This window comes from Pseudonaja textilis, chromosome 4, assembly GCF_049901715.1.
Source record: "Pseudonaja textilis isolate UNSWEBS1 chromosome 4, rPseTex1.2, whole genome shotgun sequence".
NCBI classification, from domain to species: domain Eukaryota; kingdom Metazoa; phylum Chordata; class Lepidosauria; order Squamata; family Elapidae; genus Pseudonaja; species Pseudonaja textilis.
Genome location: NC_141993.1, coordinates 39,565,009 through 39,582,811, shown reverse-complemented (window position 1 = coordinate 39,582,811; position 17,803 = coordinate 39,565,009). Strand labels below are relative to the sequence as shown.

Below are 17,803 nucleotides of genomic sequence, written 5' to 3'. Positions count from 1 at the left end.
CCTTCCTCTGCCTTAGCAGATCCAGCTCTCCAGGATAGGAGAAAAGGCAAGCCGGGCCTCCACGGCTTGCTAAAATTACTTTGGGATAGCAAGACGTCGGAACAGCTCAACTTAGCGGACAATGAATCCGAATCTGCCTTCAGATAGAGCTCAGTCTGCACGGAAGTCACTTACAATTATCTCTCCGCCAGCCCTCCCTCCCTCCCTCCTTCCTCGCCCTCTGGATCTTTTCTTGTGAGCCCGGGCCAGATCCGCTGAGCCCGCGAACGCCTTAGGAGAGCAGGACGGCTGAACTTTTCGCCGCGGGCCCGCGTGTATAATACTGGCTGACTTATTTCCCGGGGATTCTGGAGGTCGCGATGGTTGGAGACGCGGGGTTGATGAATCTGACCCGGTCTTTAAATAATGGGTGGGCGACCGAGAAGAAGGGATCAGATCATCAGGATCCACGGGGAAGGGGATCCGAACTCAGGACACCGAATGAAAAGGTCTAGGGAAAAAAAAATAGAAATACAATCTCCCTCCCCTTGTCTCACACACACATTCAAAATAAACAGTTGTCCCATCCCAACAAAGCGCAAACCTCTGTTGGAAAGGCCTCTCGACAGTCCAGCAGCTCCTGGGAAGCATGGAATAAGCGGGATGCTTATTCTGGCCTAGGTAGAAACACACACCGGAGTTTTTGCCCGGACTCCCAGCCCAGGAGAAAAAGGAGGCCCTACTGTACTGCCGTCCGGCAAGGCAGACAGCTTTCTGCGCCGCCCGTCCAAAGTCGGCGGCGGGACGGGGCAAGGAAGGGCTTACCCGGGCTCCAGTTCTACTTCGGCTTGAAAGAGAGCAGGGACGACCCTGGCAGGTGAGATCTTCTTGGAGGCCAGGACGGGCTCCCCTTCAAAGCTGGACCGAGAAAAGGAAGCCAAACAGCTCAGCCGGCTTCTCACTTCGGAAGTCGCTATTCCGAAACTTCTCCGGCGTACCGGAAACCCACTAAAGGCCCGAGATTGAGCACTATAACGCGGCAAAGCGGGCTCAAATCTCCAGGACTGGAGATATTTAGATAGTGAGATTTTCTTTCTTGGCAGAAATTAAAATTGGAGATATTCTCGAAGCAGGTTGGCCTGGCTGTATTTCTTCCATCTCCACCACCACTACCATTTGGGAACTTTTAAGACCCAAACTTGGTTTGGCTGTAAAGTGGTCCCTGAAGCCTTTTTAATCTTATTTTTATCAAAACCCTTTCTCTCCCCTGTTGCCATCCCACGGAGGAATCTGTTGGCCTACAGCTGCCTCTTGTAAAGAGAGCTGTTGGGTACGAACGCCAATCTGTCCGAGCTTGTCAAATCCGCTGATTTCGGAAGAATTATCTATCCTTCATTATGCACCAAGGATAAAATAAATTATCACCATAGTATTTGGTATTCTGTATACACGCTTGGGCAGAGATAAAAGTGCTCCGGCAGAAGTGAGTGGATTTCGCGTTTTTCAAGAGAAATGGAGATCTCTTCGATCCTTTGCTAATAAATCCAAAATAATTGGATCAACCGAAATCTTCAATTCCAGATTGGGGTGGTTAGTATATTCGCCAAAAGATACAAAGTGATCTTTCCAAGGCCGCTCTTCCCTCGTTCTACCCTTTTCTAAGGCTCTTGCCAAAATATTTAGTCGTGTGAAACGAAGGGGGGAGAGGTGGATTGTTTGGCAGTACAGATTAATCTCTTACAGGAAAATGAAAAGACGCTTAGAATCGCAAAGTAAAAAAGCAAGTTGTGGGGCAAACCTTTTTCTTTCTAACCCTCCTCTGAATTAAATAGTCCTTTATTTATTCCAATAAATCAGGATATGAGGAAGGAGGAGAGGAGAATGTCAGCGATGCGAGTAGACTAAAGAACTCCAATAAGCTTCTTCGTGGAGGCACGCCGCTGAAAGCGTTTCTGCTTTGCTCTCCCCTTTCGCCTACATACAGTCCACCGGGAAATATTTGGCTTTTATGTCATTATATATGATATTAATAATTGTGTTCATTTCAACAGCATTCGCTTATATATTCCATTTGTTTGTATTTTATGTTATTTGCATATGTCAAATAAAACATAAAAGTAGTGCACATTGGACTATGGATTTTTTTAAAAAGTACACTTCTTATTTGACACTCACAAAATGCCCCGTCTGAAGGGAACTCCCAGGCATTTATATCCTAGTTCTAACTATCTTTCCCACGAGAGATCGTAGCCATCCTAGCTTCCCCCAGCAACCCTTGTCCTTGTTTTGTTTGATTGAGAGTTGTTGTGAAAAAGGCAGATAAGTATCCAATTATATGAATGTGCGGATCAATTTAAACAATAATACCTCGCGTTATTTACTTCTAGGTGGGAAGAAAACAGGACGGGGGGGGGGGAACCAGGATAAAATCAGGGCGTTCTGAAAGAGGATTTCTTGCGTCGCAGAAATAAGCTTCTTCACACACAATTCGTCGCCTTTCAGAAAATAAATCACATCGCCCAATAGATTTAAAAGACGCAGATATTTTTTTTTAATCATTAATGGTGAACGTGAAAAATACCTGCTGGTACTTCAGTTTAGGAGAGTGTAATTGGGAAAAATAGGAGGTTGATGAATAGATAATAGATCCTTAACTACCAATAAACACGAAGCAGCGGCCCGCAGTGGAAGGATGTGATCATAACTATTCGACCGCGGCAGCCAATGGGAGCAGGAGGACTCGGGCCTAAAAAATCGTCCCCAAACGCCACGGCAAGCTCGAAAACCCGGACGAAGCCGGAATCCCCGGTTGACGCGCCCGCCTCTTCACCGCAAGCTCAGCTTTGTGTCCTCCTGCCCCTCCCGCCCCCCCAATCTCTCTTCTCTAAGAGTCTCCCCGAAGTTGCTGCCGATCGGAGAAGGCGGCGGGGCAGTGGCCGAGTTCTTTCTCCGCCGCCCGCTGCCCCCGCTTCCCCGGTGGAAGCGTCCCGAAACGAGTTCCGGAAAAGTCCCCGAAAGAGAAAGTGATTCCCCACCCCTCTCTGCCCCGGGACTGCAGATCGGACGGGGGGGGAGTCTTCAAAGGTGTGAAGGGGGGGGGCGTAAGAAGACGCTCGAAAGAGGGAAACCGGCCCATTCACCTCCCCCACGAACACGACCCATCTTCGGAACCTCACCTTCCCCAGAAAGGATGGAGATGGGTCCCCGTCCCACCCCCCACCCACCCCCAAAAAACACCTCAGCTCTTCCTTCTCACCGGAGCGCGGCGTTAGAGGATTCGAGAAAGCGTTTGGTTTTGGTTTAAAGCCCGACGAGAGACTCCCTTCTTTTCAGCTCCCCACCTACTCCCGTCCCATCTCCTCCCCGTCCCTCCTCAAAGCTGGGAAACCGACCCCCCCCCCCGCCCCTCAGTTCCTACCTAGCTCCTGGCGGGACCGCCGCCGCGTCCCTCTCTTCCTGGCTCCTCCGGTGATTTCTTCTTCTTCTTATTATTATTATTTTGCGCCGGCTTTCTCCCTCCTCCTCGCCCCCTTCCGTCTCGGGCCAGGCAGGCAGGCAGGCAGGCGGGCGGGCGAGTCCGTTCCAGTCCGGGCCCGGATCCATCCTTCCAGGATCGCGTGGCCCAGAAGTTTTGCCTCTCCCCTCTGACGCACTTTAAAGAGTCTTTCCCCCCTTCAACCTCAAGGCGAGTAATAGCGACCAATCATCAAGCCATTTACCAGGCTTCACAGGAAGCTGTTGATGTGATCCGCGGCGCTAATTAGGCTCATGAACTAACAAATCGTTTGCGCCACTTTGGGCAAAGGGACCCCGATCGCTCGCCTGCCATGGATTGCCGCTGGACTTAAAAGGGGCCGCCTCGGGCGCTGCGCGAAGGAAGGAAGGAAGGAAAGAAGGAAAGAAAGAAGGAGCGAGCGGGAAGGAGGGACGGACGGAGGGAGGGAGGGAGGGGGTGGGCGAAGAAAGAGGGGTGGGGGGTGGGAGAAGAAGAAGAAGAAGAAGAAAAAAAAGCCACAACTTCGCCCAGCAACTTTTTTCCCCCCCTTAGTGGATGAAGGGAGCGCGGGAGCCGAGAGGAGCGGCTGCAGAGAGCGTCTCCCTTTCGGGCGCTCGCTTCTTCATGCGGCCAAGCCGTTTGCCTCCTCTTGCCGTCGCTGGCGGCCGTCTGGCGGCGGCCGGACTCTGGATCTAGGCGGGCCAGGACCCCGAGGAGGAGAAGCGGCGGCAGGCAGGCAGGCAGGCAGGCCAGCCGGAGGAGCGTCTGCTCGTCGCCAGGATGTTCCAGCCGACCCCGAAACGCTGCTTCACCATCGAATCTCTGGTGGCCAAAGACAGCCCTTCCTTGCCCGCCTCCCGCGCCGAGGATCCCATCCGGCCGGCGGCGCTCAGCTATGCCAACTCCAGCCCCATGAATCCTTTCCTCAACGGCTTCCACTCGGGCGGGCGGGGAGTCTACTCCAACCCGGACTTGGTCTTCGCCGAGGCGGTCTCGCACCCGCCGAATCCCGCCGCCGTCCCGGTCCACCCCGTGCCCCCGCCCCACGCCTTGGCCGCCCACCCGCTGCCTTCCTCGCCCTCGCCGCACCCGCTCTTCGCCTCGCAGCAAAGGGACCCGTCCACCTTCTACCCTTGGCTCATCCACAGATACCGGTATCTGGGCCACCGGTTCCAAGGTAAGCGCCGAGGAGAGGGCCGGCACTCGCTCGCTTCCCCGGCTGGCTCGGGAGGGAATAAATCGAGGAGGGGGGGGGGAATCCCGATTGCCGTTATTGCGGGAGGGGGCCAAGTCCACCGCCTTCGAGTTCAGGTGGGAGCCGGGAGGAAGTCGCGCCTCTTTGTCGTCCCCCCCGGTCCTACCTCGAAAGCCATTTGAGTCCCCGGTAAATAATTGTTCGAGCTAGCCCGGATCTTGTTAGTCCAGGGGAACTAACTCCGGCTTGTTCCCTTTCTCTGGATGGATCTGCGAGGCTCTTTTGCCCGCACTGGATCTACAGTCTGGCGGGAGCGCAAAGAGAAAGGAGCAAGCAGGGAACTTCGATTCCGAGAATCGATTTGGCTCAAAAGAACCCCCCTCCTCCGGGAGAAGAAGGGGGATTTTTTGTGGAAATTTCTGTCTTTCAGCTTAGTCTTTTTTTTTCTTTTTCTTTTCTTTTTCGTGTTCGTCTGAATCTCCGACGAAATAAATTGGTATAATCATTTTTTTTAAGGGGGGGGGTGGCTTCTCCTGTAAATTAACCAACCTATCGCTGGAAATTCCAGTGAAAAGACACTAGAGTTTATTAAAACCGGAGGAGAACAAAGGAGTAGGATGGAAGGTAATTCTTGTTAGTATTGGGGCGACTTTTAATATCTCACAACTGAATTTATTTTTAAATAGACAAACCGAAGGTGACATGCATCTGGGATTAATGCTGTCTCCTGAACTCAAATATTTATGTTGCTTCTTTGAGAAACCCCCCTAAGCAGCTTCAGGAAAGGACTTTGTATTGCGTGCATAAGTGTATTTCTAACTAGCTAAAATACAGGCGCATATACGTTCCTTAGCCTTATTTCTTTGTGAGTCCTTCGGGTTACAGTAACTGACTTCCGAAGTGCAGCTTTTAAGGGAAGTTCCTTGGAATACATTCCTTTGAAGCCCAGGGTCTCCAAGGGTCTCCAACTTCTCAGGAAAACAACAACTTAGGTCACCCTGCAGTCGCATCCCCCTGTTTTGGTTTGGTACCTCCCTCCCCACTCCGCTGTCATTTTCCAGTGAACGGGGAGATCTTTTGAACAGCATAAAGTAAAACTGCGAAGACTTGGGAAAGAAACCTGACTAACAGCATTTCCCTTTCGTTCCCCTTTCCTTTCCTGGGTTCACTTATAATTACCACTGAATAAGGAGAGTGAGTGGGTGGGTGGGTGGGTGAAAGGACCCCCGGCAGGTGATACAGCCAGAGAGCTAAAAAGAGAGAAGGTAGTTTCGTGTGTGTGTGTGTGTGTGTGTGTGTGTGTGTGTGTGTGTGTGTGTGTGTGTGTGTGTGAGAGAGAGAGAGAGAGAGAGAGAGATTCGGAGGCTCAGTGATTAAGACTTTTGAAGGCTGAAATGGAGGGGAGGAGAGAAGAGGAGCAATCAGTCTGAGAGATCTGCACCCGCTGCCTATGCCTGTAAGGCATCCGTCCTGCTATGCGTGCACTCCTGCGCTCTCTCTCTCTCTCTCTCTCTCTCTCTCACACACACACACACACACACACACACACACACACATATTCTGGGTGTAGTTGTAACTCACGCCTTGGAAAAGTATACATTTGCACTTCACTTATTTTATAAAGCTTCCCTTCTCCCCCGCCCAACAAAGAAACAAACAAATAAAGGCCATCCGCCAAATTCGCTATGGGAGACCCTATTTGGGGTGTGTGGAGAAGAAAGGTCGAATCCACACTGGCGCTATTCTCGGGTTGGAGCGATTCCCCCAGAAGGAAGAGAACTGGTAGCAAGCGGGTGATTATTATGGGACTAAACTCTGGGTGGAAAATTAAGGATTTCGCTCACTCCCTAATCCGTGCTCCGTTGTGTTCGGGTTGTTGAAAAGCGCCAGCGGAAAGGAAGAAGGGCTTGGCTGTGGGTTGTGGCGCTCTCCAGACTCGGGCATCGGCCTCGCCGGGAAAAAAAAAAAGGAGCGAAATACTAAGGCGGAGAAATCAACAGAACAAAATAGGCAGGCGATTGGGATTTTTCAAGCCTTTACTAAAAACGGGTTTTTTTGTGTGTTTTTTGCAATGGGGGAATGCAGCGCTGAATGCGTGCGCGTGCGTGCGTGCGTGTCACGGAAAGAAAAAACAGCCGCGTTTTTGTTTTAGGATAGGGCAAAGGCTCAAGGAATTCAGTGCGACTTATTTTTAAGGTACGATCCCCGCTGCGCCGTTTGCTTGCTTGCATTCTGTAGAAGAGGAGAGAGGCATGCGAGGACTCTGGATTTCATAAGGCCAACTTTGGCAAGGGCGGTACTGGTCCGAAAACGGATAGTGGCAAGGGCAGTAACTCTACCCGCTTATCTTAGTAGGGAACTGACAAAGAGAGTTTTCAAAATAAACAAAAGTGCTTAGCAAGGAGAGGAGGAGGAGGAGGAAGGAAGGAAGGAAGAGCGCTGTGGTTCGTGACGCCGAGAGAATAAAGTGGGAGTTTAGAGTGGATCCGGGTGGGGGATCTATTCAGAAAATTGGATCTCCTGAAAGATTCTGTTTTGCACCTTTCCCGGAGAAAGAACGTGGAGAAGGGTGACCCACAGAAGAAATAACTTTGTTTTGTTAGTGCCCACTCCCTTAATTCTAATTAGATGCTTTCAAAGCGAACTTACCTACTACAAAAGAATATCAAATGGCCAATTAATATACCCTCAGCTTCATCTCCCTCTCTGGTTTCCTTTCTGGAGGTAAGTACTAGAAAAGAGGGGGCAGTTAATTCCAGCCCGCCTTTGAGGGAGAATTGGAAGTAACAAACCAAAATAAAGAAGGAAACGAGTTTTATTTGCCATCCGGAGAAAGAGAAGCACAACGCAGTATTTAACTGGGCTTGGTTGGTTCCTGATTTTTTTTTTCTTTCTTTTTCTTTTTGGTGCCTTCACGTTTTTCTTCTTCTTCTGGTTATCCAGGTAATGAAACCAGCCCGGAGAGTTTCCTCTTGCACAACGCACTGGCCCGGAAACCGAAACGGATCCGCACCGCTTTTTCTCCATCCCAGTTACTGAGGTTGGAACACGCTTTTGAAAAAAACCACTACGTGGTCGGGGCGGAAAGAAAGCAACTGGCCCACAGCCTCAGCCTCACGGAAACTCAGGTAGGAAGAAAGAAGGGAGCGGGCGAACGGTTTCCAGTGTACAGTGCATGAGATGTAAGGGCCATGCTGATTTTTTTGGGGGGTGGGGAAGGAGCCGAAAATATTTCCTTCTGTTCACCTTCTTGAAAGAAAGAAAGATCCCCTTTGTGCTTATTTTCTCAAACATGCCCCTCTTTAAGTAAAGTAACAGAGAAAACTGTTTCCTTGAGGTCCAAGTAAAACAAGATCTTTGAATGGCAGTATAAGGAATTCTCCACCTTCCCCAGTGCAATCCAAGAGGCCTAGCTTGGAAGAGCTGGGCCCATTTGATTCAGTGGGTCTGACTTCTAAGTAGACCAGCCTAGGATTACGCCTTGATCAAGGCTTAATAAGGTTTTGGCTCACGCAGTGAGGATAATTCGGGGCCAAATTTCAAGGTGGAGGAATAAAACTGGAGTTGGGTGTTTTAGGGCTTCTTTATCTTTTGAGGATTTTTTTAAAAGTATGGCCTGGACCTTTATGAGGACCTCCCTCTCCAGTTATCCCTTGTCAGTTGTGACCGTTGAAGTACAAAGGGTGTGCTCTTTTGATGGGTTATTGTGTTCCTAGTCAGGGTGTGGACTTGTTTTGGGATTGTTTCTGTTTTAATTAAAATCTGCACATTTAACAATGCATTTTAAACTCTAGGTCACGTGTCCACGAAAGGAGGGAGGGGGGAACTCTTATATTTTCCCCTTCTAAGTTTGTTTTTGAAATTGGAAATAGCCATTTCTTGTTTTTAATTTACCTGCGCCTTGCTTCAATATCCAACGAGACTAAAATAACTGGATTTGAACAATGGGCGGCTTCTGAGCACTTCTGCTCAGGAGCCCCCAATCTTGTTACCTTGTTTCCAGCAAAAGGTTAGAGGATTTAGTTGTTGGATTTAGTGGCCTGGATTTTAAATCCCATGGAGGATTTCCACTTGGTTTAAATTTTAAAATAAAAGCCAGTCCCTTCTGCGGTAAAGCCGGAATCTTCTTAAAACTAGTCTTCCACGGCCTTGTGGGGTCGAAGCTTGGCCTCTCTCCCACCCCCCCACTTGAATTCTGGGCTCGTTGGAAGTTCTGCCATTGAAAAGCACGAATGTTCTTTGATCCAAAGGAGTTATCAGTGGGCTTTTGGGTACCTGTGTATCTCTCTCTCTGTCTCTCTCTGTGTGTGTATATGAGTGTGTGAGAGGGAGAGACCTGGGAAATAGACACATCAAAAAGCTGGTGTGCGGGCAAAGCAATGGCGTTGTTTGACACTTGCCCAGATGAGGCCGTAAGAGACGCTTGGAAAAGTGTGCTTAGGGATAATGAACTATTGTATTAACCTTGGAAGTGGGGCGAGGGGGGGGGGGGGGGGAAGAGGGGAAAGCAGATCAAATTTAATCCCCCAGGCTGTATTTTAGCTTGCTCAGGTGCCTTCTGGGCGCCTGCATCTTCCTAACCAGATGGGTTGGTTTAAGGTGAGCGTTCCGGGGAGGTTTTGGTTTTGGGGGCGGTTTTTTTTTTTTTTTTTGCCTGAGTTCTCGACGGTAGTTCGGCTTGCTTACTGCGCCTTCCTTTAAGTTTGGGAGCGGCGTTCTCCCCTCCAAGCCCTTTCGAAAGAAAGAGGCTTCCGCCGCGACGGGATTCTCGCATTTAAAGGAGAGGAGAGAAGCAGGAGGGGAAGGAAGAAGAAGGGGAAAATAGACCCAGCTTAGTTCAAAGTTCCCAGTAAACAGTAACGTTCTTGGGTCGGATTAAGTTGTAACACTTTTTCCTCCTCCCTCCTGTCTCTCTCCCCCCCCCCCTTGCCTTTCTCGGGGCGGAGCGGAGCAGCGGAGAGCACGGACGAGGTTGAATCTTTTGTTTTAAACGCGCCTCCCTTCACAAAACCCCAGTCAACGGGATCGACGCTTTGATGAGGTTCCGCCGAACAAGGGGCTACTGACAAGCTGATTTTGCACGGGCAAAGCGGCGTTTAAGGTGGTCTTTGTCCCGCTTGATTCCGAAGCTGGTCGGGGTCTATTGTGGCGGTGTCAGGCCCCCAGCCCCCGACAAAATGAGCTCCCCTTTGGAGATCGGCGTGGAGAAATGAACCGCCGTCCCCTTCAATTAGCAGGCTGAAAAGCACATTAAACTCACCCCTTGTTCCCCGCTCAACCACTATATAAAGAAGGGCCTTCGGGAGAGAACAGGAAAATGCAGCCGGGATGGGAGGGAAAGGAGGCGCCTGGCAGCGAAGGGCTTCAGAAAGGGCAGCGAAGCGGGTTAAAGGGACTGATGATTAAAACGGTCCCGTTCTCGGGATTTTTCCCTGGCCCCGCCTGCCGTCAAAAGCCTTTATCGGGCATTTCCAGGCGGAATCCGGGAAAACGGGAAAAGAAAAAGAGAGAAAGCGCTCCTTTTCCTATGCCTTCACTTTAAAAACCCGCGTTTTACCTTTGGCCGCCGCCGGCGCCGGGGAGGCTCCGTCCCAAGCGCCCTGAAGGTAATTTCGGGACTGAGGCGACCTGTTAGTAAACGACTCGCGGCCTCAGCGGGTCGGGTTTGGATTCGGATTTCCGGCACCCCCTCGCAAACTCACGGGGACTTCTCCCCCCACCCCTTGTTTTCCTGAGATCTTGAAGGACTTGCCCGTTTTTAACTCGAACCGCGGTTCCCCCGGGTTTCTAGGAGTCCTGAAGCCCCTTTCCTCCTTTGATAAGACAGAAGCGCTTGGTACAAAAGAAGCCCCTATTTGATGTTGGCAGAATTCGAACCTCCTCCTTAATTAACTGAGCTCGCTCACCGCTCTCCCTCCCTCCCTCCCCTTTGATTATTTTTAATTATGGTAGAATAATCCCTCCTCCATCTTTAAAGGGATTTCTCCCCCCACCCCCTAAATTAACCTGGACCCTAGCTGAGTTTTGGGCTAAATGTTGGTAAGGCCTGTCTGTTAATCGCTTTCTAAGGTCCGGCAGTAAGAGCCGCTTTTCAGCGGAGAGATCAAACTAAGAAGGATGGCAGAAAGTGGGTGGAGGAGTATTTTTTTAAAACGAACAAACAAACAAAAAAAGGTCTGGCTTAGTTGTTATTGTGTTTAAGCTGTGGTGATTAATAGTAAGAACTTGAACTCTGGAATTCCTAAGCGCTGTCTCCATCGTTTCTTTATGTAAAATGTCCTGTAATGTGCACCGTGGATAGATGTTGTGGGCACTCAGGAATTGGACACAGGTGTGATAACATACATAAACACACCTGAAGTCAGACTGGATGGGTAAATATTCCCTTTCCTGCAAGAAACACCTTCACTCTATTAGGTGTGTTACCCACAATATATAGATGTGACTGCCACTGTTCAGTAAAAACCTCTGTCAGGTTTTTAAAAATACACACATCGTGCGTGTGTGTGTGTGTGTGTATATATATCTTATGTGGCATACGTTGGATAGGTATGTATCATGGATTGATGCAGATAAACATATGGAGCAATGCAAACAGGTGCAGGTGAATGAATGTACATAGATCCAACTCTTCTTGGGGAGTTAAACAAAAATGTGTGGCAAGGCAGAGTAAACCTGTTTAAAATCAAATCATCAGAGTTGGATTCAGGCAAATGGGCACAAGACATCTGACAATGATCCATTGAGATATGAGAAGGTGGAGCCCACAGGAGGTATCCCCCTCTCCACCAGACCACAATAGAGCTATTCTGGAGTAAATAGGAAGTCACTCTACTATAGCACAGAGACTCTGTTCACACAAGGCCAAGCAAACCGAATCACATTAGTTTTTAATTTGCTGTGCGAACCACCAGCTCCTTAGGGTTAAGTCATGGGATAATTTGGCTTAACAGGTTATGTTAATAGAATTATTATGCTTTGTTAACAAGAATTTAACAAACGTTTTGTGATCGAAGTGGCCCCTAATTCCAAACAAGCATTTGGAGCTTGAATGCCATCAGAAGCTCCGGTGGTGGTGTTGTAAAGAGGGTTGAACACTTGGCATCGTGATCCCCAATGATTTTCTTGGGAGAGGAGCCCCATTGATTTCCTGATGGAATCTACCTTTAAAAAATGAATTCCAGTCAAGGGTGAAAAGCGGCAGTCCTAAATTGACATCAATGGGGGCATATTTCCAAGGACTGTGCCTAAAGTGGGAGATTAATCTTAAAGCCCAATTACTGTGGCTTAACTGAGTTCCAGGGAGGCAGGAGGTCAGTGTTCCTGTGAAGTCAATGAGATTGCCTTTGATCCTGGCATTGTCTTCCCAAGCCACGGGAAGTCCATTAATTTCTATGGCATTTATTTCCCAGTAAGCGTGCATAGGATCTTAAAGCACCGATTCCGCATGAAATGCCATATTGTCAGGCTCCAAAACCAGGTGAAGCTCTGAGTAGAGCAAGTAGAAGGGAAAGAACATGGCTTTTCATGGGTTTTGGTGCTTACTTTAAAAGAAGTCCCATCAAACTCAATGGAGGAATTTTTCTATAAATACACAGGAATGGTTGGGTACCGTTTTTTGCAGGGAAAAGGCTGGTGTTTTGAGGGATTTCATCTTAACCTTTACTAAACCTCCAATTCCGGCCTGCCCCACTGGATCGCTGCTCTTAATTAACCCATCTTTGAGTTAACTTCTGAATAATTGTAAGCTCCAAAGCAGAATTCAGTGTAACAGCTTGATTTAGGTGTGCAACTGTAGTGTAAGTTATTAGGCCGGAAATACCCCTGTGCGTGTGTGCTGCGGGCGGGGTGTGTGTGGGCGAGGGCCGTCTGCGATCCTGGCTCCTGCTATCAAAGGTAGACAGGAGGTGGCTCTAGGGATTTCTGGCACTTCTCTGGGGCTGCTGCGGAAGGCTTAATTGTAGCAAGGAGCCAAAGAGCCAGTGAGCACTCACTCGTACATTTATGGTGGTGGGAAGGGAGAGTGCGAAGTGACCACCAGTGGCCTTTGGTTGGACAGATTGTGGATGACGGTCGGTTCTGGAATTAAAACCAAACTCTCAGCATCTGTAAGGTGGGGAGGGAAAAGAAGGCTTTGAGGATTATGGACATTGCCGGAGTGAGAAGTTTCTTTTTGCAGTTACTCACTGTTTCCTGGTTCTCCTTAAGCCCAGGGGGGGCAGTCCCATATTTTCCAATCTGGGAAGAAGTGCCTGGGTTCAGAGTTGCAGCATTTCAAGGGGTAGAAAAGGATCCTTTAATACACACACACATATACACACACATACACATTTTTCTAATGATGGTGAATTAGTCTAACTAGCAGGGAGTCACTGCCCGAGCTTAATAGCCGCCTCTGTTTTCTCCACCTCTCTTCTTGTGCTCCCCCAGGTAAAAGTTTGGTTTCAGAATCGAAGGACAAAGTTCAAGCGGCAGAAGTTGGAAGAAGAAGGCTCGGACTCCCAACAGAAGAAGAAAGGAACTCATCATATTAACCGGTGGAGGATCGCCACCAAGCAGGCCAGCCCAGAGGAGATCGATGTCACGTCCGACGATTAAAGCACCCCTGTAAACAAGTAGAAAAAGCAGCAGCAAAAAGAGAGAAAGAGAGAGAGAGAGAGAGAGAGAGAAAGAGAAACTCGATGCTGGCGCTTAACAGACTTTTCCAGGAACACCTCACACGGGACAAGCCCAGGAAAGTGAGTGTCGTGGCCGGGCAAGAGAGAGAGAGACAGATTCCGGCTTGTTCACACGGCCCCCATCTGGCTTAGACAGAGTCAGGGGCGAGAGTCAGTCCAAGCATTGATCGTGCTGGTCCTGTACCGGTTCAAAAAAAGAAAGAAAGAGAGAAGGGAGGGAGGGAGAGAGAGACCCGAGGGTGGGGGGAAAGGGAGAGACTGTCAATCAAAGTCAAATCACCCGAGAGGAGACAATTGGCCAATAATCAGTTTTCTTGCCATTCAGAATGAAATCACTTCAAATTTCAAAGGGAAAGAAATGATACACTCCCAACAGCTGAGGTGGCGGAGTAGGGACACTTTGCACTTCCCGGGGGGAATTGATTCTTCTTAACCATACTTCTGATTTCCTCCCAGTCGGAGGGAGAGAAAATCCCACCTAGCCAAAATCGACACACACCTGTTCCAGAAACTTGAACTGCATGCTTTTCTTTTTCTTTTTTTGGTTGGTTGGTTTGGTTGGTTAAAAGACCTTTTGGGAAGGGGAGGAAGGAGGGTGCAGCGCTTTAAAAGGGGGAAAAAATGCTTAAAACCAGGTGCAGGTATGAAGGGTACTCCTCCCCTGACCCTCACTCCTCCCCAGACGGGTTCAGTGTGCTTTTAAAGTTTATTTTATGAGAAGCTGTGCAGTTTGTAAATCTTTTTTATGATAACTTCTGGTGTCAATGTGGTTGTGAAAACTAAATTAAGTAGCGGTAACAAATTCTACTCCCTCCCCAATACGTTTTGCTTTTCCCCAAATGGGATACCCTCTGAAAAAAATGAACAAAGGCCGTGAAAGGCGGAAGGGAAAGGAACCTTTGTAATTTTGCTGCAAGACAGAAAGAAATTTAAAGAAAATAATCCTCGTTCTAAAATTCCAGTTATTTTTTTTTTCCTTTCCATTAATGGGCTGTGCTAAAACAGGATTTATCTGTTTATCTGGAGGGATCTGAAGACATTTCAGCCTTTCTGGGCCTTCCAAATGAGGAAGACTGCAATTCCCATAATGCCCAGCATCTGGGGAAGTGGGAATAGAAGTCTAACATAGCTGGAAGGCACCAGTGTAGAAGAGGCATTTCAACCCTGACCCATTTTCCAGGGGAGGGATTTCAAGCACTGAAATAAATAACTTGTCAATTGTTCCAAGATTATACAGCTATTCAAATGAACCTCTCCAAACACTGTGCCTTTTAAAGTGGTGGCTTTCAATTCCCAGAATTCCCAGCCAACATGGCGTTTGGAATTCTGGGAACTGAATTGACACTTGAAGTGCACCAGGCTGGGAAAGGCTGATTAAAATGACAAATGTTTCCTTATTGTCTTATTTACCAGAATGTAAATATTTTTGTGTTGTGTGTTTAATTTGTTAGAATTCTAACACACTATATACTTCCAAGAAGTATCTCAATGTCAATATTTTGTCAATAAAGATTTATCAATACAGTTTAACAACTTTAAGCATTATTTTAAAAAAAACTTCTCCTTTCCATGCCCCCATTCCTTTCTGGTGCTTAATAGCCTTTATATTTTATGATCACTGCTGATTAGAATCAGCTATCCTGAAGTAACTTTGTTAGTAACAGGGGATAAAAATATTTATATCAAATCACATTGACAATAAGATGTTTTTTTTTCTGAATAAAGGAATGGGTTTCTGTTTTGAACAGTGCACTGTTCATTTGGAAGCAATTTGTCTATGTATGTATTATTCAAGTCCACCTAGAAAACAGGTTTGCCAGAGTGTACAAACCTGAACTCTTGGAAGTATAGCTTGGAATGTGTGCAATGCTGGAGATAAAGAGTGTGTCCATTAAAAAGTATCTCAGAAGTACATTATTACAACGATTTAGGATTTTGGGGCTGTCGACATTTTCATACTGGTATATATGGAAGTAACATAATTGGGCTGCTGATTGGCCCACTGCAATCTGTGCATTACTGAGCCTTAATTTGGATTTAAGTTCCATCTGACCCCATAAATCTATCCAATCATGAAAACGGTTTGAAAAGGCCCAGTGTAATTAAATCCTTCCCTCCTTTTCTTTCTGTTCTTGCGAAGCTTCATTTTAAGAGAGACTTGGAAGTAAAGCCCTTTTGGTGCTTGCCTAATTTACTTCCAAGTAAGGCTGCAACTCGAATTACAATTTACCTAGCAGTTTCATTGAACTCCATGGACTGTCTTCAAAACGTATCTGTGTAAGACCATTTCATCAGATTGCCTTAAGGATCAATGCATCAATTGCATGCAGTGATATAATAATTATGCTTTACTTGTTACTTTGGGACAGAGGATTCAAGCTGCAGCCTCAAAAATACAGTCATATCAGTTTCCTTTCAGTTGTGGTATATTTTCTTTTTATTTTGGCATTATTGTGTACCTCTTCTAAAGGAGATTTTTCTTCTTCTAAAGAAAGGGTGGGATGCCAATAAGAATTTTTCTAAGGGAAGAGAGGGAAGCCAGCATTAATAGGGAAGGGCAAAAAGTTTCTTATAATCCTGGAGGAAACTATTTGGCTTTCTGGGATACTCCAGTTTTTTTTTTAAATTTAATTCATGGTTCATTTGCTCTTTAGTCTGATAGGCTGCATTAATCAGTTTTCTTGCCATTGACAGCACAAACCTTGGTCTGCTGTGTTCCAGCTACAAAGACTTTTTTGTGGAAGTGCAAATCAGTTTAGGCAATTATCATACCAGGAATATGAAGGGGAAAGAGGAGCCATTGCCCAGTGGTCTCCTTTAATCTCTTAATCCGTGGATCCAGGGGGGCTAGTTGGACATAATTTAGGACAATCTGACTACCCTTTACACTGTGATAAGGTGAAGCTACAATGCATCATGAAAATACCAGCTTTGTTCAATAACCTGCCTTGAAAATTTCAAATTAGAGATTCCATGCATGTGCTGACTAATACAGGGCCTTTTAGAAATTGGGTTTAAAAGCTGATTAGAAAAAAAAACACACACACACACACACACACACACACACATATCTATCTATCTATCTATCTATCTATCTATCTATCTATCTATCTATCATCTATCTATATTTCCTGTTTCTCCTTTCAATCTTAATAAGTGATTATTCATTCGGACTAGTTCAGAAGTTAAAAATCCTTTATTCCTACCACTTTCTACTTCAGAACTCCTATAGAGAGAATCCTGTAGTAAACATCCCTCCCTCCTTCCTTCTCTTTAGAAAATTTGAGAATTTAGGCAGAAGATTCATTTTAATAATATGTTCTCTCAACCCTGTTAAAATATAAAATGTAAAACCCCCACTTCTTCTCCATAGACCCGGGGGTTTTATTACTCAAAATTCTTTCCCATTTTGATATTTTTAACGGATGTGCGAGAGTGTGTGTGTATGGGTGTGTGTAAATGGGTTGTGTGTATACACACATGCACCTTCCCCTATAACACAAACTCTCTTTTCTGAAACCCCAAAGAAGGGTAAAAAAAAAAAAAGAAAAGAAAGAAGGAGACAGAAGGGGGGAATTAAGCACCCTATGTAGCGTAACAGCAATAAAACCTTCAGAGAATGCTATTAGCTTTGGGGAGAAAAAAAAACTCTAAAAGCTTTATTACAAACCAAGCTTTGAAAATAGGGGGGATTAGGGGTCTGAAAGAGTCCCACAATGGCTAGAAGAAAAGGTTTCATGCTAATGAGGTTAATGCCCTTTGTATCTGAGGACTCCACAACTTCATTACTCGCTATCTCAGGCTCCACCGAGGGGCTCAGAACACTCCAGCTTCCCCCTTCCCTGCCTAAAGAAGGATTTGATAGCAGCTCTGTTCAAACTAGATAATTATATCTTTTCAAGTCGGAATTAAGATAAAGAAAGTGAAGCAAAAGGCGGCTTGCCTTGATCCACTGCAAACAATTTGGGCGCACTTGCCCTCTCTCTCTCTCTCTCTCTCTCTCTCTCTCTCTCTCCTTCTTCTTTTCCTTTTCCTCCATTCCCCCGTCCCTCAAAAAAAAAAAAAAAGCAGGACGCTCGAAATTATGAAGTCCTCATTTGCTTTATTAATTCATCTCTTTTAAAGCGGGCCCGGATTACGCAGGCTGCTGCTGCTGCTGCTGCTGGTGGTGGTGGTGGCGGCGGCGGCGGCGGTGGTACTGGCGGCGCTCGGAAAGCTGGAATTTTGCGCCCCCGCAAAGAAGTCTTCTTCCCGGCCAGGACAGGCTCCTTCCCGAGGCTGAAAGGCGCGGAGGGCGAGGTTGGGAGCAGCTGGTAGAGGCCAAGGCCGAGGCGTTGGCGCGGCGCCTCCTTCCCCAGAAACCCTGTTCTTGAGACTATTTGAAAAAGTCGGGTTAACGTCTGCAGCGGGGAGGAAAGGCTTTCCTGCAGAGCTCCCTTCGGAGTTCCAGAAAGC

General features: G+C 47.2%; 1 protein-coding gene and 1 long non-coding RNA gene across 5 annotated transcripts in view; one reads left to right on the top strand and one right to left on the bottom strand.

Moving 5' to 3' along the window:
- LOC113439132 (uncharacterized) overlaps positions 1-3,800 on the bottom strand; it is an 84,727-nt gene extending 80,927 nt beyond the window's left edge. For all 3 annotated transcript variants that reach the window (XR_015743480.1, XR_015743479.1, XR_015743481.1), the window contains exon 1: positions 3,398-3,800. This is a non-coding gene — a long non-coding RNA (uncharacterized LOC113439132). The remainder of the gene's footprint in view (positions 1-3,397) is intronic.
- A 167-nt stretch (positions 3,801-3,967) lies between these two features.
- On the top strand, positions 3,968-14,881 carry EMX2 (empty spiracles homeobox 2). 2 transcript variants are annotated; one of them, XM_026704970.2, is made up of 3 exons: positions 3,968-4,652; positions 7,614-7,798; positions 13,101-14,881. In XM_026704970.2, exons 1-3 carry the CDS (start codon positions 4,256-4,258, stop codon positions 13,266-13,268), a joined length of 750 nt encoding a protein of 249 aa, XP_026560755.2. In that variant the 5' UTR covers positions 3,968-4,255; the 3' UTR covers positions 13,269-14,881. The 2 variants fall into 2 exon arrangements, with proteins under 2 accessions (XP_026560755.2, XP_026560756.1); XM_026704971.2 differs by lacking the exon at positions 7,614-7,798.
- The last annotated feature ends 2,922 nt before the right edge of the window (positions 14,882-17,803 follow it).